The following is a 14359-nucleotide window of genomic DNA, read 5'->3' on the forward strand; positions in this document are numbered from 1 at the left end:
GCACTGCTGTGGCTGCGCAGCTGCAGCTCTGATTCAACCCCTAGCCCAGGAATTTCCATATGCCCCAGGGGCAGCCATTAAAAAAAAAAAAAAAAAAAAATCCTGAAATGAAGAACTTCTTACAATCTCTTTCAAATTGCTAAAGAAACTACTTAATTCTACAACTACAATATACTAAACATTTCTATTTTATTTTATTTATTTTTTATTTTATTTATTTTATTTTTTTATTTTATTTTATTTATTTTTTATTTTATTTATCTTTTTTGCTATTTCTTGGGCCGCTCCCACGGCATATGGAGATTCCCAGGCTAGGGGTCCAATCAGAGCTGTAGCCACCAGCCTACGCCAGAGCCACAGCAATGCTAGATCCGAGCCGCGTCTGCAACCTACACCACAGCTCACGGCAACGCCGGATCGTTAACCCACTGAGCAAGGGCAGGGATCGAACCCGCAACCTCATGGTTCCTAGTCGGATTCGTTAACCACTGCGCCACAACGGGAACTCCTAAACATTTCTAAATAGATCTTTTAAAACTTAAATGTCCTTTACTTTCCTAAATGAGGTATAATTTACATCCTCTCCTCTGTCAGGGTCTTCTGATAATCACTGGATATTTTCATAAACCCTTTTGTAATTAAGAATACAAATGTTTGTTAACAAGTCAATAAATAAGAGAGAACTATTTCCTGTAATAATATTTTGTTGTTGTTGCTTCCTGTCATTAAAAAAAAATTCTATTGGGAGTTTCCTAGTGGCCTAGCAGTTAAGGATCTGGTATTGTCACTGCTGTGGCTCAGGTTACTGCTGTGGCACAGGTTTGACCCCTGGCCCAGGATCTTGTGCATGTTGTGGGCATAACCCCCAAAAATAAACCAATTTTAAAAAATAAAAACTGCTTTATGTAAATAGAATGAAATTTAGAAAATACAGGCAAGTTCAAGAAAATAAAAATTACTGTTAACACTAATACCCAGAGATAATAATTGTGGGTCAATCTTTAAAAATTACATACCTGGCTTTTTCCTTTCAACATCAAAAGATTAGTTACTTTGCCAAATGGTAGACCTAATGATATGACCTCTGCTTCGGTGACATCACTTGGAATTTTTCGAAGATGGAGAACACGGGAAGGCGAACAGGGAGGTCTATCTCCTTTAAATTTCTTGTTGTCATTCCCATTAGCTAAAAAATATAAAAATTTTTAAAAATTACTAAAACTAATTTGGGCCGACTGCCATATTACATTAACCACAGCATTACATTTGACCTTTCTAAGATTCAGGTTTCTGGGAATTATGGGGCTCTTGGGGAAGAAATGAAGACAGTGGAAAACAAAATCATCCACCTTTCAATGAATAGGTTTTCTGGTTTTTTACTGAAAAAAACTGAACTCTACATTGTAAATCAACTATACCTCAATAAAACTTTTAAAAAAGGAAAAAACTGAACTCTGATTTTTAACTTCAAGGAAAAGTGATGGATAAATGATTTACATATTTAGAGGTATCGAAAAACCTGTAAATAGTCAACTATTTATTGTGAATAGAAAACAGTATTTATAATTATCTTCAATGTATTTTAAGAGGTATTTTCCTTATTTGTCTTATTACTAATTAAATAAATAACATCATTTAGGAAAGACTATAGTAAAAAATTTCGCATTTATCACACTCTATGAGGATCTGAATTTGAGATGTATGTTTATGAAAATAGGTTTATTTCTTAAGCATCATATAATTTTTGCCAATTTATTTTTACAACTATTTTTAGAAGCTAAATTGTAGTTTCCTAGGATAATCTTATTCCTTTATAACAGAAGTTCCTAACATAAACATCATCTTGTTGGAAATACAAATTTTTAGTCATATCTCAGAGCTACTGAATCAGAAATAATCCAGCAACCTGTGTTTTAACAAGCTTTCCATATGATTCTGAGGCAACCTGAAGTTTGAGAACCACTGATGTAAAATAAATCTATTATGCCAAATTTTACTTAAAGCCTGTTTTAACACTGACGGTAACTAGAACTGACAAGCCTGTAACAAGTACTCAAATTTATGTACATAAGGTACAAAAATGTTTTTTTCCCCAGAAATAGTATCATGTAAGACTGAATGCAAATTATCTGAAAGCTGAAAGTTTCACGACTGTGTTGTTTTGTTAAATACTAAACAACATGGTTAGCCCTATTAGGAGAAAAATATAATCTTTCCAAATGCATAAAATGATCATTTTTCTACATACTAATGGAAATTTAAAATCAGATGTCTGTGATCCTAAGTAAACAAATTTCATGAGGACCACATAAATATTATATGGCAATATTCTGTATTTACATCTGTGACACAGAACTCAACTTGCTTACATGTAAATAGGCTGACTTAATACCAAAACCATCTACATCCATGAATGCAGGCAGCATCCTACCCAGACCCAAAGACTATCAATTCCCCTAGAAGACCTCATAGGCCTGTGCCTGTATATACCAAATGCCTAGGACAGACTGTGAAAAATAAAAGGAAAATGTGTATTGGAAATTAATCTGACAAGGCAAGAGGTTCCTTCTCGTTTCTCACTGATTACTATGAAATATTGATTTTTCCCTCCAAAATGACTGATTCCATTTTCATCTCCACTCTCAAGGTCACCAACTTCACCTCTGATCTTGTCCCCTTCTACTCTCCCTTCTTCTAGTCCCACTCCCCCTCCTCTTCCACTCAGATCCAACATCATATCCACCTATATGTATGTTATCACTATCCTGCTCTAAAAACCCTGACAGGCTTCCAACTACCTAAAATATCCATCAGTTCCTAGTTTTCATACCATTTTCACTTATACTGCCTCAATGAGTTGACACATAAAAATATATTAAGTTAAATCTTATTAACTTCAACAGATGAAGAGAGGTTGAAAGATTAAATAAATTTTAAACACACTAGCAAGTGAAAGAAGCATTATTCAAACTAAAGTTTTTTGTTTGTTTGTTTTGGCTGTGTGCACAGCATGTGGAAATTACCCAGCCAGGAATAGAACTAGTCCCACAGCAGTGACCCAATCCACAGCAGTGACAATGCAGGATCCTTCACCTGCTGAGCCACCAGGGAACTCCTCAAACTAAAGTTTAAAAGTAATTTTTTTTTTTTGGTCTTTTTTTAAGGGCCACACCTGAGGCATATGGAAGTTCCCAGGCTGGGGGTTGAATCGGAGTTGTACCCGCCTGCTACGCCACAGCCACAGGAACGCAGGATCCAAGCCACGTCTGCGAACTACACCACAGTTCATGGCAACGCCAGATCCTTAACCCACTGAGCGAGGCCAGGGATCAAACCTGTGTCCTCACGGATGCCAGTCAGGTTCATTAACCACTGAGCCACATGGGAACTCTCGGTAATTTTTTTTTTTTAACCACAAAAATCTCCAGGAGACTTAACCATTCCTACAAAAAAAGTAAGCAACTTGACAATGACAATAAATTTTCAGCATATGTGCAGGTTTATATGAAGATTATAATGATAAGACTTCCATGAGATTAAACACCAAACATCCATCTCCTGGACAGGAGTGAAAGCCAAGCAGGAAGTGCTTTTTTGCACTTCCCTGTGAGCCTACAAGGCTAGATAACACCACTTGCCTTGTGTGTTCTTAACCCCAACAGGTGTTAAAGACTAGAAAAATATCCTAAGGGCAAAAGGTTTTTTATCAGTTCACCTGAAATATTTCAAAATGAATGAACATTAAGAAGATTGCTTCTTTAACTGAGGTATTCATAATCTCCACAAAACTACATGTGAGAAAAAAGGAACACCTACATAAGCTATTTGAGTTTGCATTGTACCATCAAATAAAAATAAAGACTTATCTTGACAAATTTTCATCAAAAAACATGCAAACAAATCACCATTTTAGGTTGTTAAATTATTCGGCATTATAAAAGTACCTATGCTATGCTAAGAACATGGGCTCTGAAATCAGACATCCTGTTCTGGGCAAGCTACCTGACATAACTGAGCCTCAGATTTTTCTCCTATAAAGTGTGTAAAATAACATTATTTAGAAAATGTTAGATGAGTATTTGGAAAATTAAATTAGGTAACATTTAAATATTAGGTGTAATGCCTAGTACAAAGTGATCAATAATTTCTGGCTAGATTTTCTTAAGAGGGCCTGTTTTTACCTGCAAGTTATGTTCTTTCTACTTTTATGGTGTTAAAATGATGACTGTATACAGCGGTGACTTTTATCCCTTGATGTACTTACTTTGTAAAATTCACACATTGTTCAAAATTAACTTAAAATTTTATTACTATATGAAATCTAAAAATCTAAGGACTACTCACTTACATGACCCAAAAAAGGTTATATCTAATATATAGTGGATAAATACAATAATCTGAAGATGGAAAGTATATATAAGCAATCATATGGAATCATAATTTAATAAAAAAGGAATGAGGAAATGCTAATGCAATGAATACAAAACATGGATGAATTATTTTACAAAAGGATATACTATGGATTTTCCAAAAATTTTATCATGAAAATAAGCATTCCAGTAAATTTCTGGACTACTACTCAGCCATAAAAAAGAACAAAATAATGCCATTTTGCAGCAACATGGATGCAGCTACAGATTCCCTTACTAAGTGAAGTAAGTCAGAAGGAGAAAGACAAATACCATATGATATCACTTATATCTGGAATCTAATATATGGCACAAGTGAACCTATCTACAGAAAAGAAACAAACTCATGGACATGGAAACAGATTTGTGGCTGTCAAGAGGGAGAGGGAGGGAGTGGGAGGGACTGGAAGTTTGGGGTTAGTAGTTGCAAACTACTGCATCTGGAATGGATGAGCAATGAGATCCTGCTGTATAGTCCAAGGAAAAATATCAGATCACTTGTGATGGAGCATGATAGAGGACAATGTGAAAAAAAAGGATGTGTGTATATGTATAACTGGGTCACTTTGCTGTACAGCAGAAATTGATAGAACATTGTAAATCAACTATAATAAAAAAATTTTTAAAAAGAAAATAAGCATTCTAAATACTTAGCTTACATAAAACTTGTATTTTTTTAACAATATAATGAAAACTCCTAAATGCCTATTACATATTTCTCATGTCCCAGGAGTTCCCTGGTGGCCTAGGAGTTAAGGATTCAGCATTGTCACTGCTGTGCAGGGGTTCAATCCCTGGCCCAGGAACTTCTGCATGCCACAAGTGTGGCCAAAAAAAAAAAAAAAAATCACTTTCCAAAGAGATAAGTGGAAGAGGCTTTTAAAAAATTCCTATAGTCCCACCTCAAAACTGAAGGGATCTACCAGAAAAACTATCCTAGAAATATGGGTCTTTTAAAAAATTCAACTTTATTAGGTACATCTAGAGTTACATCTACCTGCATTTTAAACGCAGACAACCTTTGGCAAATGACCAATATGACTACCAAAAATCCCACTGAACCTAGGTTTCTGTTTTTTGTTTTTTTGTTTTTTTAATGGCTATACCTGCAGCACATGAAAGTTCCCAGACTAGGGACTGAATCCAAGCCAAAGCTGCAACCAATGTCACAGCTGTGGCAACGCCAGATCCTCCAACCTACCGTGCCAGGATGAAGACCAAACCCATACCACCAGGGTGACCTGAGCTGCTGCAGTCTGACACCCAAACTCCTGTGCCACAGCAGGAACTCCAAACCTGGACTTTTTAAATATCAATTTGATTTTTAAAATAGGTATTTAGGTTTTCCATTCCTCTTGTACCTAAGTTTTTTCAAGGAAGCTGTCTACTTCATCTAAACTGTCAAATCTGTCTTGAAATTGTTCATAATATTCAGTTGATATCTATCTTAGCCTACTCAGGATACCATAATAAAGATGACAGACAAGGTGGTTCTAACAATAAAATCATAGCTCTGGAGACTAGAAGTCCAAATTCAAGGGTCAGCATGGTCACTCTAGTGAGGACTCTTCCTGGCTTAGAGTGTCCTCACATGGCAGAGATGAAGGGAAAAAAGCAAGCTCTCTGATAACTCTTCCTACAAAGACATTAATTCCATCATGAGAGTCCCCACTCCAAAGTCCCCAGATCTCCAAACACCATCACTCTGGGAGTTAGGGCTTAAACATATGAATTTGGGGAGGAGGCACACCATCATTCAGTCCATAACAATATCCTTTTAATGTCTACAGGATCATTCTTGACGTTGGTAGTTTCTATCTTCTTTTCTTGTCTAGGTGTTTATTAATTTTATTGATCTATTAAAAAACAGCTATTGATTTAATTAATTCTTCTCATTTCCTATGTTATTAGCTTTTGCTTTCATATTTAATATTTTCTTGTATTTACTTGGGGTTTAACTTGCTCTTTTATGCTACACTTAGAAGCTTAGATCATTCATTTTAGACTTTTTTTTCTTTTCTAATAAAACATTAAAAGCTGTAAATTTCCTTCCAAGAGTGGCTCTAGCGGAACCCTACACACTTCAGTAAGCTGTGTTCTCATTTTATTTATTTATGTATTTGGTGTTTTAGCCGTGTTCACAGCATGCAGAAGTTCCTGGGCTAGAGATCAAACCCACACCACAGCAGTGACCAGAGCCACAACAGTGACAACGCCAGATCCTCAACCCACTGAGCCACCAGGGAATTCCAGTTTAATTCACTTTAAAATATCTTCTAATTTACCTTGTGACTTCTTATGCGACCCATGGATTAAGTGTTACTTGCTTTTCCTAAAGAACTGGGTACTTCCCCCAAATAACTGAGGATCATGTTTTTTAAAATTTCTAATATAATTCTAATGCATAATTTTAATACATTCACATTTGCTAAGACTTGTTTAAGTACTCAGCATACACTCTACCTTACTAACCATTTCATGGGAACTTGAAAAGAATACGTATTCTGATAGAGTTGGGGACTGTTCCATATGTCAACAAGGTCAAGCTGATTGATAGTGTTGAAAACTTCTGTATTACGGAATTTACAAACTTCTAAAGGTTGACATAAATTTTTGAGACTTTGTGGGCCATTCAGGCTCTGACACAACTATTCACCTCTGTAGCTGCAACCTGAGAGTGGCCATAGGTAACATGTAAATAAGTGAGCATGACTATGTTCAAATAAAATTTTATGTATGGACACTGAAATTTAATTTCATTTAAATTTTACACATCACAAAATATTCTTTGTGTTTGTCAAGAAGAAATGTAAAAATCAGTCTTAGCTCATGGCAAAACGAAAGTGGGCAACAGAATGTATCTAGTCTTTAGGCCAGAGTTTGCTGACCCCTGTTCTGTATGCTTACTGATTTTTATCAACTATACCATCAATTACTGAGAGAAGAGTGTTGAAATCTCTAGCCATAGTGGTGGATTTGTCTGTTTTCTCTGTTAAGCTGTGTTAGTTTTACTTTATAGTCTGAACTTTTTTAATTATGTGAATACATATATATTCACTATACATATTTATCAAGAAATATAAATAGAATACAAATTAATAAATAATAAAACATATACAAAAAAATCTACAGGAAACAAAGATGAAACCAAGAATACAAAAGACAGAAAACAAATAGCAAGAAGACAGAATAAAATTCAACCACATCAATAACTATATTAAGTGAAAATGGCATAAATAGTCCAACTGAAAGGCCGAGATAATCAGTCTGGATAAAAGCAAAGATGAATTATATATTGGGAATAAGAAATCCACTTAAAATATAAAATCTCAGGTGAAAATAAAAAGATGGAAAAAGATAAATTTGTCAAAACTAATCATAGGAAAGCTGGAGTGGTTATACTAATATCAAACAAAGTTAGACTTTAGGAAAAGGAATATAACCAGGAATAGTCATTTCATAATGATAAAGAGATCAATTTATCAAGAAAACATAATGTCACACACAAAAGGCACATAATATACACATAAATGGCAATGATCTCTGCTTTTTAACTGTAATCTTTACTTTTTTGTTTACTTTTTTAAAGTGACTGGTCTGGAGTTAAATCAATAAGAAGCATCTTGGAGTTCCTGTCATGGCTCAGTGGTTAACGAATCCAACTAGGAACCATGAGGTTGCGGGTTCGATCCCTGGCCTCACTCAGTGGGTTAAGGATCCGGCGTTGCCATGAGCTGTGGTGTAGGTCGCAGACATGGCTCTGGTGTAGGCTGGCGGCTACAGCTCTGATTGGACCCCTAGTCTGGGAACCTCCATATGCCGCAGCAGCGGCCCAAGAAACGGCAAAAAGACCCAAAAAAAAAAAAAAAGCATCTTTAACTTAACACAGTCTACCTTAAAATAATACCTAGATATAATGTAAGAACTTTTCAAAGTATATGTCTATTTCCCTTATCATACCCTTTGTGTTACTGCCACATATTTTACTTTTCATACATGGTATAACCCCCCCCCCCAAATACATCAATGTTATCTTGCTTTAGAGAGAGTTATCTTTTTTCTTTTTGCATCTTGTTTTATTCATTTATTGTATCTTATAGAGCTTTCCACAGAGAGGACTCCATACTTTACAAAAAAAAAAAAAAAATGTTTTTACTGGGGTATAATGCTCATAAAATTCACTATCTTAACCATTTTAAAATGCAGGATTCAGCAGTGTCAAATATATTCGTAATGTACAACTATCACTACCATCCATCTCCGTAATACTTTTCACCTTGTAAAACTCAAACCCTATACCCATTAAACAGTAACTCCCCGTTCCCCACTTCTTCCAGTCCCTGGCAACCACTATTCTACTCCCTGTCTCTAAGATTCTGACTAAGTATTTGTTCTCATTTCCTTTTGTGAATATTCTATAGCTATTTTCTTTGTGGTTACCATGGGGATTACATTTAACATCCTAAAGTTACAAGACTCTGATTTGAATTTAGAACAGCTTACCTTCAAGAACACACAAAAACTGCTCCTTTCCAGCTCTGTCCCCACCCCTTTCAGTTATCACAAAACTACATCTTTAAACAATGTGTGCCCAGAAACACAAACTAACAATTCTTTAAAATGCATTAGTCTCCTAAATTATGTAGAAAGCAAAATGCGGAGTTACAAACCAAGTTACTTGGTAGCTTTCAGATTAGCAATTTTTTTAAAATGTATCAGTCCCTTAAATCTGCAGAAGACAAAAAGTGGTTTCAAACCACTGTTAGAATAGTATCGGCTTTTATAATGGCCTTCACTGAGATTTTTATTTCTCCATATGACTTCGAGTTACTGTCTAGTGTCCTTTCATTTCACCCTAAAGGAATCCTTTGAGTATTTCTTGCAGGGCAGATCTAGTGATAACAAACTCCTTCAGGTTCTGCTCATCTGGGAATGTCATAATTTCTCTACTTTTTTGACGGACAGATTTACCAAATATAGGATACTGGGTTGACAGTTTTATTTTTTAGCACTTTGAATATATTGGCCCAATGACTTCTGGACAAAGTTCCTAAAGAGAAATACACTCATATGCTTATTGAGAGTCCCTTGTATGTGAATGAGTTGATTCTTGCAGTTTTCAGCATTCTCTCTTTGTCTCTGACTTTCAAAAGTTTGATTATAAATGTTGTCTCAATGAATTCATCTTACCTGGAGTTCACTAAGCTTCTTGGATGCCTATAGTCATGTTTTTCATTAAATTTGGGGATATGGTAACTGGAAATTAGACTCTTTCACTTTCTCAAGGTTTTCTGGTTTGTATTACTATTTCGATTGTTTTTCTGATTGTTCTAGACTGTCTCTATGCCAAGGATCAGCTTGAGGTGTAAACTGAAGTTCTTCTCAGGGTTTTTTGAGTCTTTTCCTGGGCATGTACAATCACTTTCTTATTTTCCCTGTAGATAGAGTTGTTTTTTTTAATGTCCTCGTCTTCAATCTCTGGCTTCCAAAAGGATGGGGAGGTGGAGGAAAAATGAAGGGAAGGAGGGAGTGGAAAGCACCAGTCCTTTAAATCCCCTGAAGTTACAGGTATGGGGGGGGGGGAGTGGCAGTGGGTGCTGGCTTGCAACAATAGGGAGAGATGCAAGGACAGGACAGTGGTTACCTGCCTCTTTGCCTGTAACTATGTGATTAGAAAAAGCAATCAGCAATCTGAGCACAGACCTCTGAAAGTTGAAAGACAAAGCCCTTTTTGTCCACCCTGGCTCCGGCTCCTGCTCCTGCTCTGGAATTCACCTCAGCTGCCTGCCATGTGACTGAGGGTGAGGAATGGTTGTCTGCTACAGTGATAAGAGCTCAAATTGACCAAAATTAACCACAATTTACCTTGCAAGTCTGCCCCTGAAACTTGGAAGCCTTCAAAAGACTCCAGAGTTCCAAATTAGTTAGGTTCTGCCAGTGCAGTTGTTGTTTAGGTAGAAAGATAGACTCCTGGTACTTCTAACTCCACCATCTTCCCAGAATACCTCGATTAAATTAACAACAACAACAAGAGCAAAACTGAGGACTAAAAGTCACACTTCAACATATTTATCTCTTTTTGTACACCCAATGCACACCTGATGTCATTTTCCTCAAGTCTGAGGAATTTCCTTTTCCATTGTATAAAATGTAAGCATTACTAACAAATGCTCTCAGCTCTTGTGTGTTCCAAAGAAGGCTTTATTTTAACTTTTTTTTTTTAAACTATTTTAACTAGACATAGAATTCCAGTTTGGATTTATTTTCAGTATTTTAGAGATGTTGTCCCACTGTCCTTTGGTTTGCAGTTTCAGGCAAGCACTCTCTCATTACTCTTATCTTTGTTTCTCTGAATAAAATGTAACCTTTTTCCTCTGGCTACTTTTAAGATTTGTTCTGCATTCCTGGTTTTCAGCAATTTGATTATGATGAGACTTAGTGTGGTTTTGATTGTGTTTATCCTGCCTGTGGTTCACTGAACTTTCTGGATAAGTGGGTTTATAGTTTCCATCATATCTGGAATATTTTCAGTCACGATTTCATCAGATAGATTTGTTTCCCCACCCCTATCTTTCTTTCTGGAATTTAATTATACATATGTTAAGAGCAGTTTATTTTGTTCTATAGGTTACTAAGGTTCTATTAATTTCTTTTTCAATCTTTTCTTTGGGGTCTGTGTGCTTCAATCTCTATTGCTGTCTTAAGTTCACTGATCATTTCTTCTGTAGAATAGTAATGCTACTAAAGCCGTGCCATGATTTTTTAAAAGGATGTTAAATTTTATCTCTAGAAGTTCTACTTGATTTTTATCTTTCATTTTCTCCTTATCATGCTATTTTCCTTTAAATCCTTTCCTGTACTTTTAACAGCCATTCCAAAGTGCAAATATGCTAATTTCATCATCTGCCATTTTCATTTTTTAGCTCTATTTCTGTTGACTGATTTTTCTCCCACTTATGGGTCACAATTTTGTGGTTCTTTCCATGTCTGGCAATTTTTGATTGAGTGCTCAACATTGCAAGCACCAGAATTTATTTTATTCTTTTAAAGTGCTAGTCTCCTTTCTAAAAGTTACTTTCAGATCACTTAACTGTTTTACAGCTTGTTTTTAAGTACTGTGAGTGGGTTTAGCATAGCCTTTATGTTAGAGCTGGTACACCACCCCTACTGGTAAGGCATGTGTGGCTTAATATTCAACAAAAGATTTAAGGGCAGATTTCTGGAACACTTTCCTCATAGATAGAAGTTATAACTCCCACAGGTACCACGATAAAGGAGGAAAAACCCATGCACAGATGCCCCAGAAGTAACACTTGCACTTAATCATATGACCACACCCAGCTATAAGGAAGACTGAAAAACAGTCATTTAATCTGGATGGCAGTGTGCCCAGTTAAAACTTAGGGCTCTGTTGCTAAAGAAAATAGAAAGTACTGGGGTACAAAATACACAGTCTCTGCCATCATTCCTGTGCTTAAATTTAGGAGGAAAAGCATATGATTTATGTAGAAAAGTGTAAAACATTTTTATAATCGCCAAAGAACGTAACATCTTTTAACATAAAACCATGGACTCATGTGTCATGTTCCCAGATGGAAAAACAATGCCACAAAAATATCAAATTTCATGTTAACAAATAAATTGATATAGTTCAAATCATAATCCCTAAGATTCTGTGGGTAAAGAATGGGGAATGAGGAGTTCCCGTCGTAGCGCAGTGGTTAACGAATCCGACTAGGACCCATGAGGTTGCGGGTTCAGTCCCTGGCCTTGCTCAGTGGGTTGACGATACGACGTTGCTGTGAGCTGTGGTTTAGGTTGCAGACGCGGCTCGAATCCCGCATTGCTGTGGCTGTGGTGTAGACCGATGGCTACAGCTCCAATTTGAGCTAGCCTGGGACCCTCCATATGCATGGGACCCTCCATATGCGTGGGAGCGGCCCAAGAAATAGCAAAAAGACAAGAAAAAAAAAAGAATGGGGAATGAGGGATTATTTGTTTTAGAACCAGACAAAATAAAGTTCATATGGAAGAAGATAAGTTCACAATAAGCTAACAGACATTTTTAAAGGAATATTTATAACTAATACCTAGGCAGAATGACCATATGTCCCAGTTTGCCTGGGACAGTCACAATTTGGCATCATTGTTACAGCATCCTATCCAGTTTAACAACTTCTCTTTTGAAAAAAATTATTAACAGTTTCATTGAAATAAGTCAGAACAGGCCTAATAGACCCAACTGATTTTTTTAACTTCCAGTTTTTGCCATGGAGTCATCTAGCAAAGTTTATAAGCCAGTAGTTAAATCTGAGAGGCTGAATCTTTTCATGACTTTTTCACAGACAACATATAGAGCCTTTAATTTCAAAAAAAGAAAGGAGAGTTCCCAGTGTAGCTCAGCAGGTTACAAACCCGACTAGCAAATATGAGGATTTTCAATCCCTGGCCTTGCTCATTGGGTTAAAGATCCAGCATTGCCATGAGCTGTGGTGTAGGTCACAGATGCGGCTTGCATCCGACGTGGCTGTGGCTGTGGCTGTGGCTGTGGTATATGCCAGCAGCTATAGCTCTGATTTGACCCCTAGCCTGGGAACTCCTATATGCCATGGGTGTAGCCCTAAAAAGAAAAAAAGGGGGCGGGGGAGAAATGCAGTGGGACACAAGTAACTAAGGATAGCTCCTCACTCTGTCCATCAGTACTCAGCTTGCTACTTATGCTATTCATTTAGCTGCCAGGCTGCCGGTCAGTGGAAAATGTTGGAATTACAGGCCAGATGCAGTTATTGCCATTCCATCTTGTATCTTGTAGTAAATCCATAAATCTGTAATTCTGAAATAATTTAACTTACAAGGTTGCTTCTCTATGTGTAAACAATAAAGCATCAGGTATTATACACTGACTCCACTAACAGAACTTCTCAAACAGTTAAATTATTAGTTTTATCATCACTTGCTAACATTAGAAAATCAACTGTTACCCAGCAATGGTTTAATACTGAATTTTTCAATGGACTCTACTAAAGTAGAGCCTTTGGGAAGTTATTCTATCAAAACTAAAAATGTCTGGAGTCCCCTTGTGGTTAGGCAGATTAAGGATCCAGCCTTGTCACTGAAGCAGTTTGGGTTGCTGCTGTGATGCGAGTTTGATGCCTGGCCAGGGAATTTTCATATGCTGTGGGTACACCCAAAAATAAATGAATTAATTAATTAAATAAAACTTTTAAATTCTTTTTTTTTTTTTTTGCCTTATCTAGAGCTGCTCCAGCGGCATATGGAGGTTCCCAGGCTAGGGGTCCAATTGGAGCTGTAGCCACCGGCCTAGCCAGAGCCACAGCACCACAGGATGCGAGCCGCATCTGCAACCTACACCACAGCTCACAGCAACGCCAGATCATTAAGCCACTGAGCAAGGCCAGGGATCGAACTCGCAACGTCATGGTTCCTAGTTGGATTCGTTAACCACTGAGCCACGACGGGAACTCCTAAATTCTTAAAAAGTCAAAATGTCTGACACTGATGAAAATTCGGTTTAAAAAGTTTCAATGTTATATTTATATAGTTACACTGTTTTTTAACCAACTTATGCATTTTATATTTTACTTATTTTCAGAGGGTGTATTATTTTTGTTATTCTTACCAGTTAAGTTATTCTTTTTATTATGCTATATAAAATATTTAATGGTAACTAAGGCTTTCTTCTCTATAAATTTTAGTTGCATAATATACACAATTTTAATATAATGCTAATTTTTAAAGAAAAATTGAAATGTAATAGACAATACTAAATAGTAAAGATGAAAGCCATACAAAATGGGATAAAGCATAGAATAAATTTCCTATTTGTCTCAGCATATTTTCCATTCTACTTCTCCAGAGGGAGACACTTAATCTGTTTAAGATCCATGATATAATAATCTGTCTGACTGTAATTGGGTTTAAATATATGT

At 36.4% G+C, this 14359-nt stretch overlaps 1 protein-coding gene across 6 annotated transcripts in view; it reads right to left on the reverse strand.

Annotated features, from left to right (window-relative positions):
• Positions 1–14359, reverse strand: part of PTBP3 (polypyrimidine tract binding protein 3) — a 102896-nt gene that overhangs the window by 51190 nt on the left and 37347 nt on the right. For 4 of the 6 annotated variants that reach the window (XM_047768165.1, XM_047768162.1, XM_047768161.1 and 1 more), the window contains one exon: positions 1017–1186. The exons of the other annotated variants lie outside the window; for them this stretch is intronic. In XM_047768165.1, coding sequence (XP_047624121.1) covers positions 1017–1186 — 170 coding nt within the window. The remainder of the gene's footprint in view (positions 1–1016; positions 1187–14359) is intronic. 6 annotated transcript variants of the gene reach the window in all.

The sequence above is a fragment of the Phacochoerus africanus genome, chromosome 2 (assembly GCF_016906955.1).
Source record: "Phacochoerus africanus isolate WHEZ1 chromosome 2, ROS_Pafr_v1, whole genome shotgun sequence".
NCBI lineage: Eukaryota > Metazoa > Chordata > Mammalia > Artiodactyla > Suidae > Phacochoerus > Phacochoerus africanus.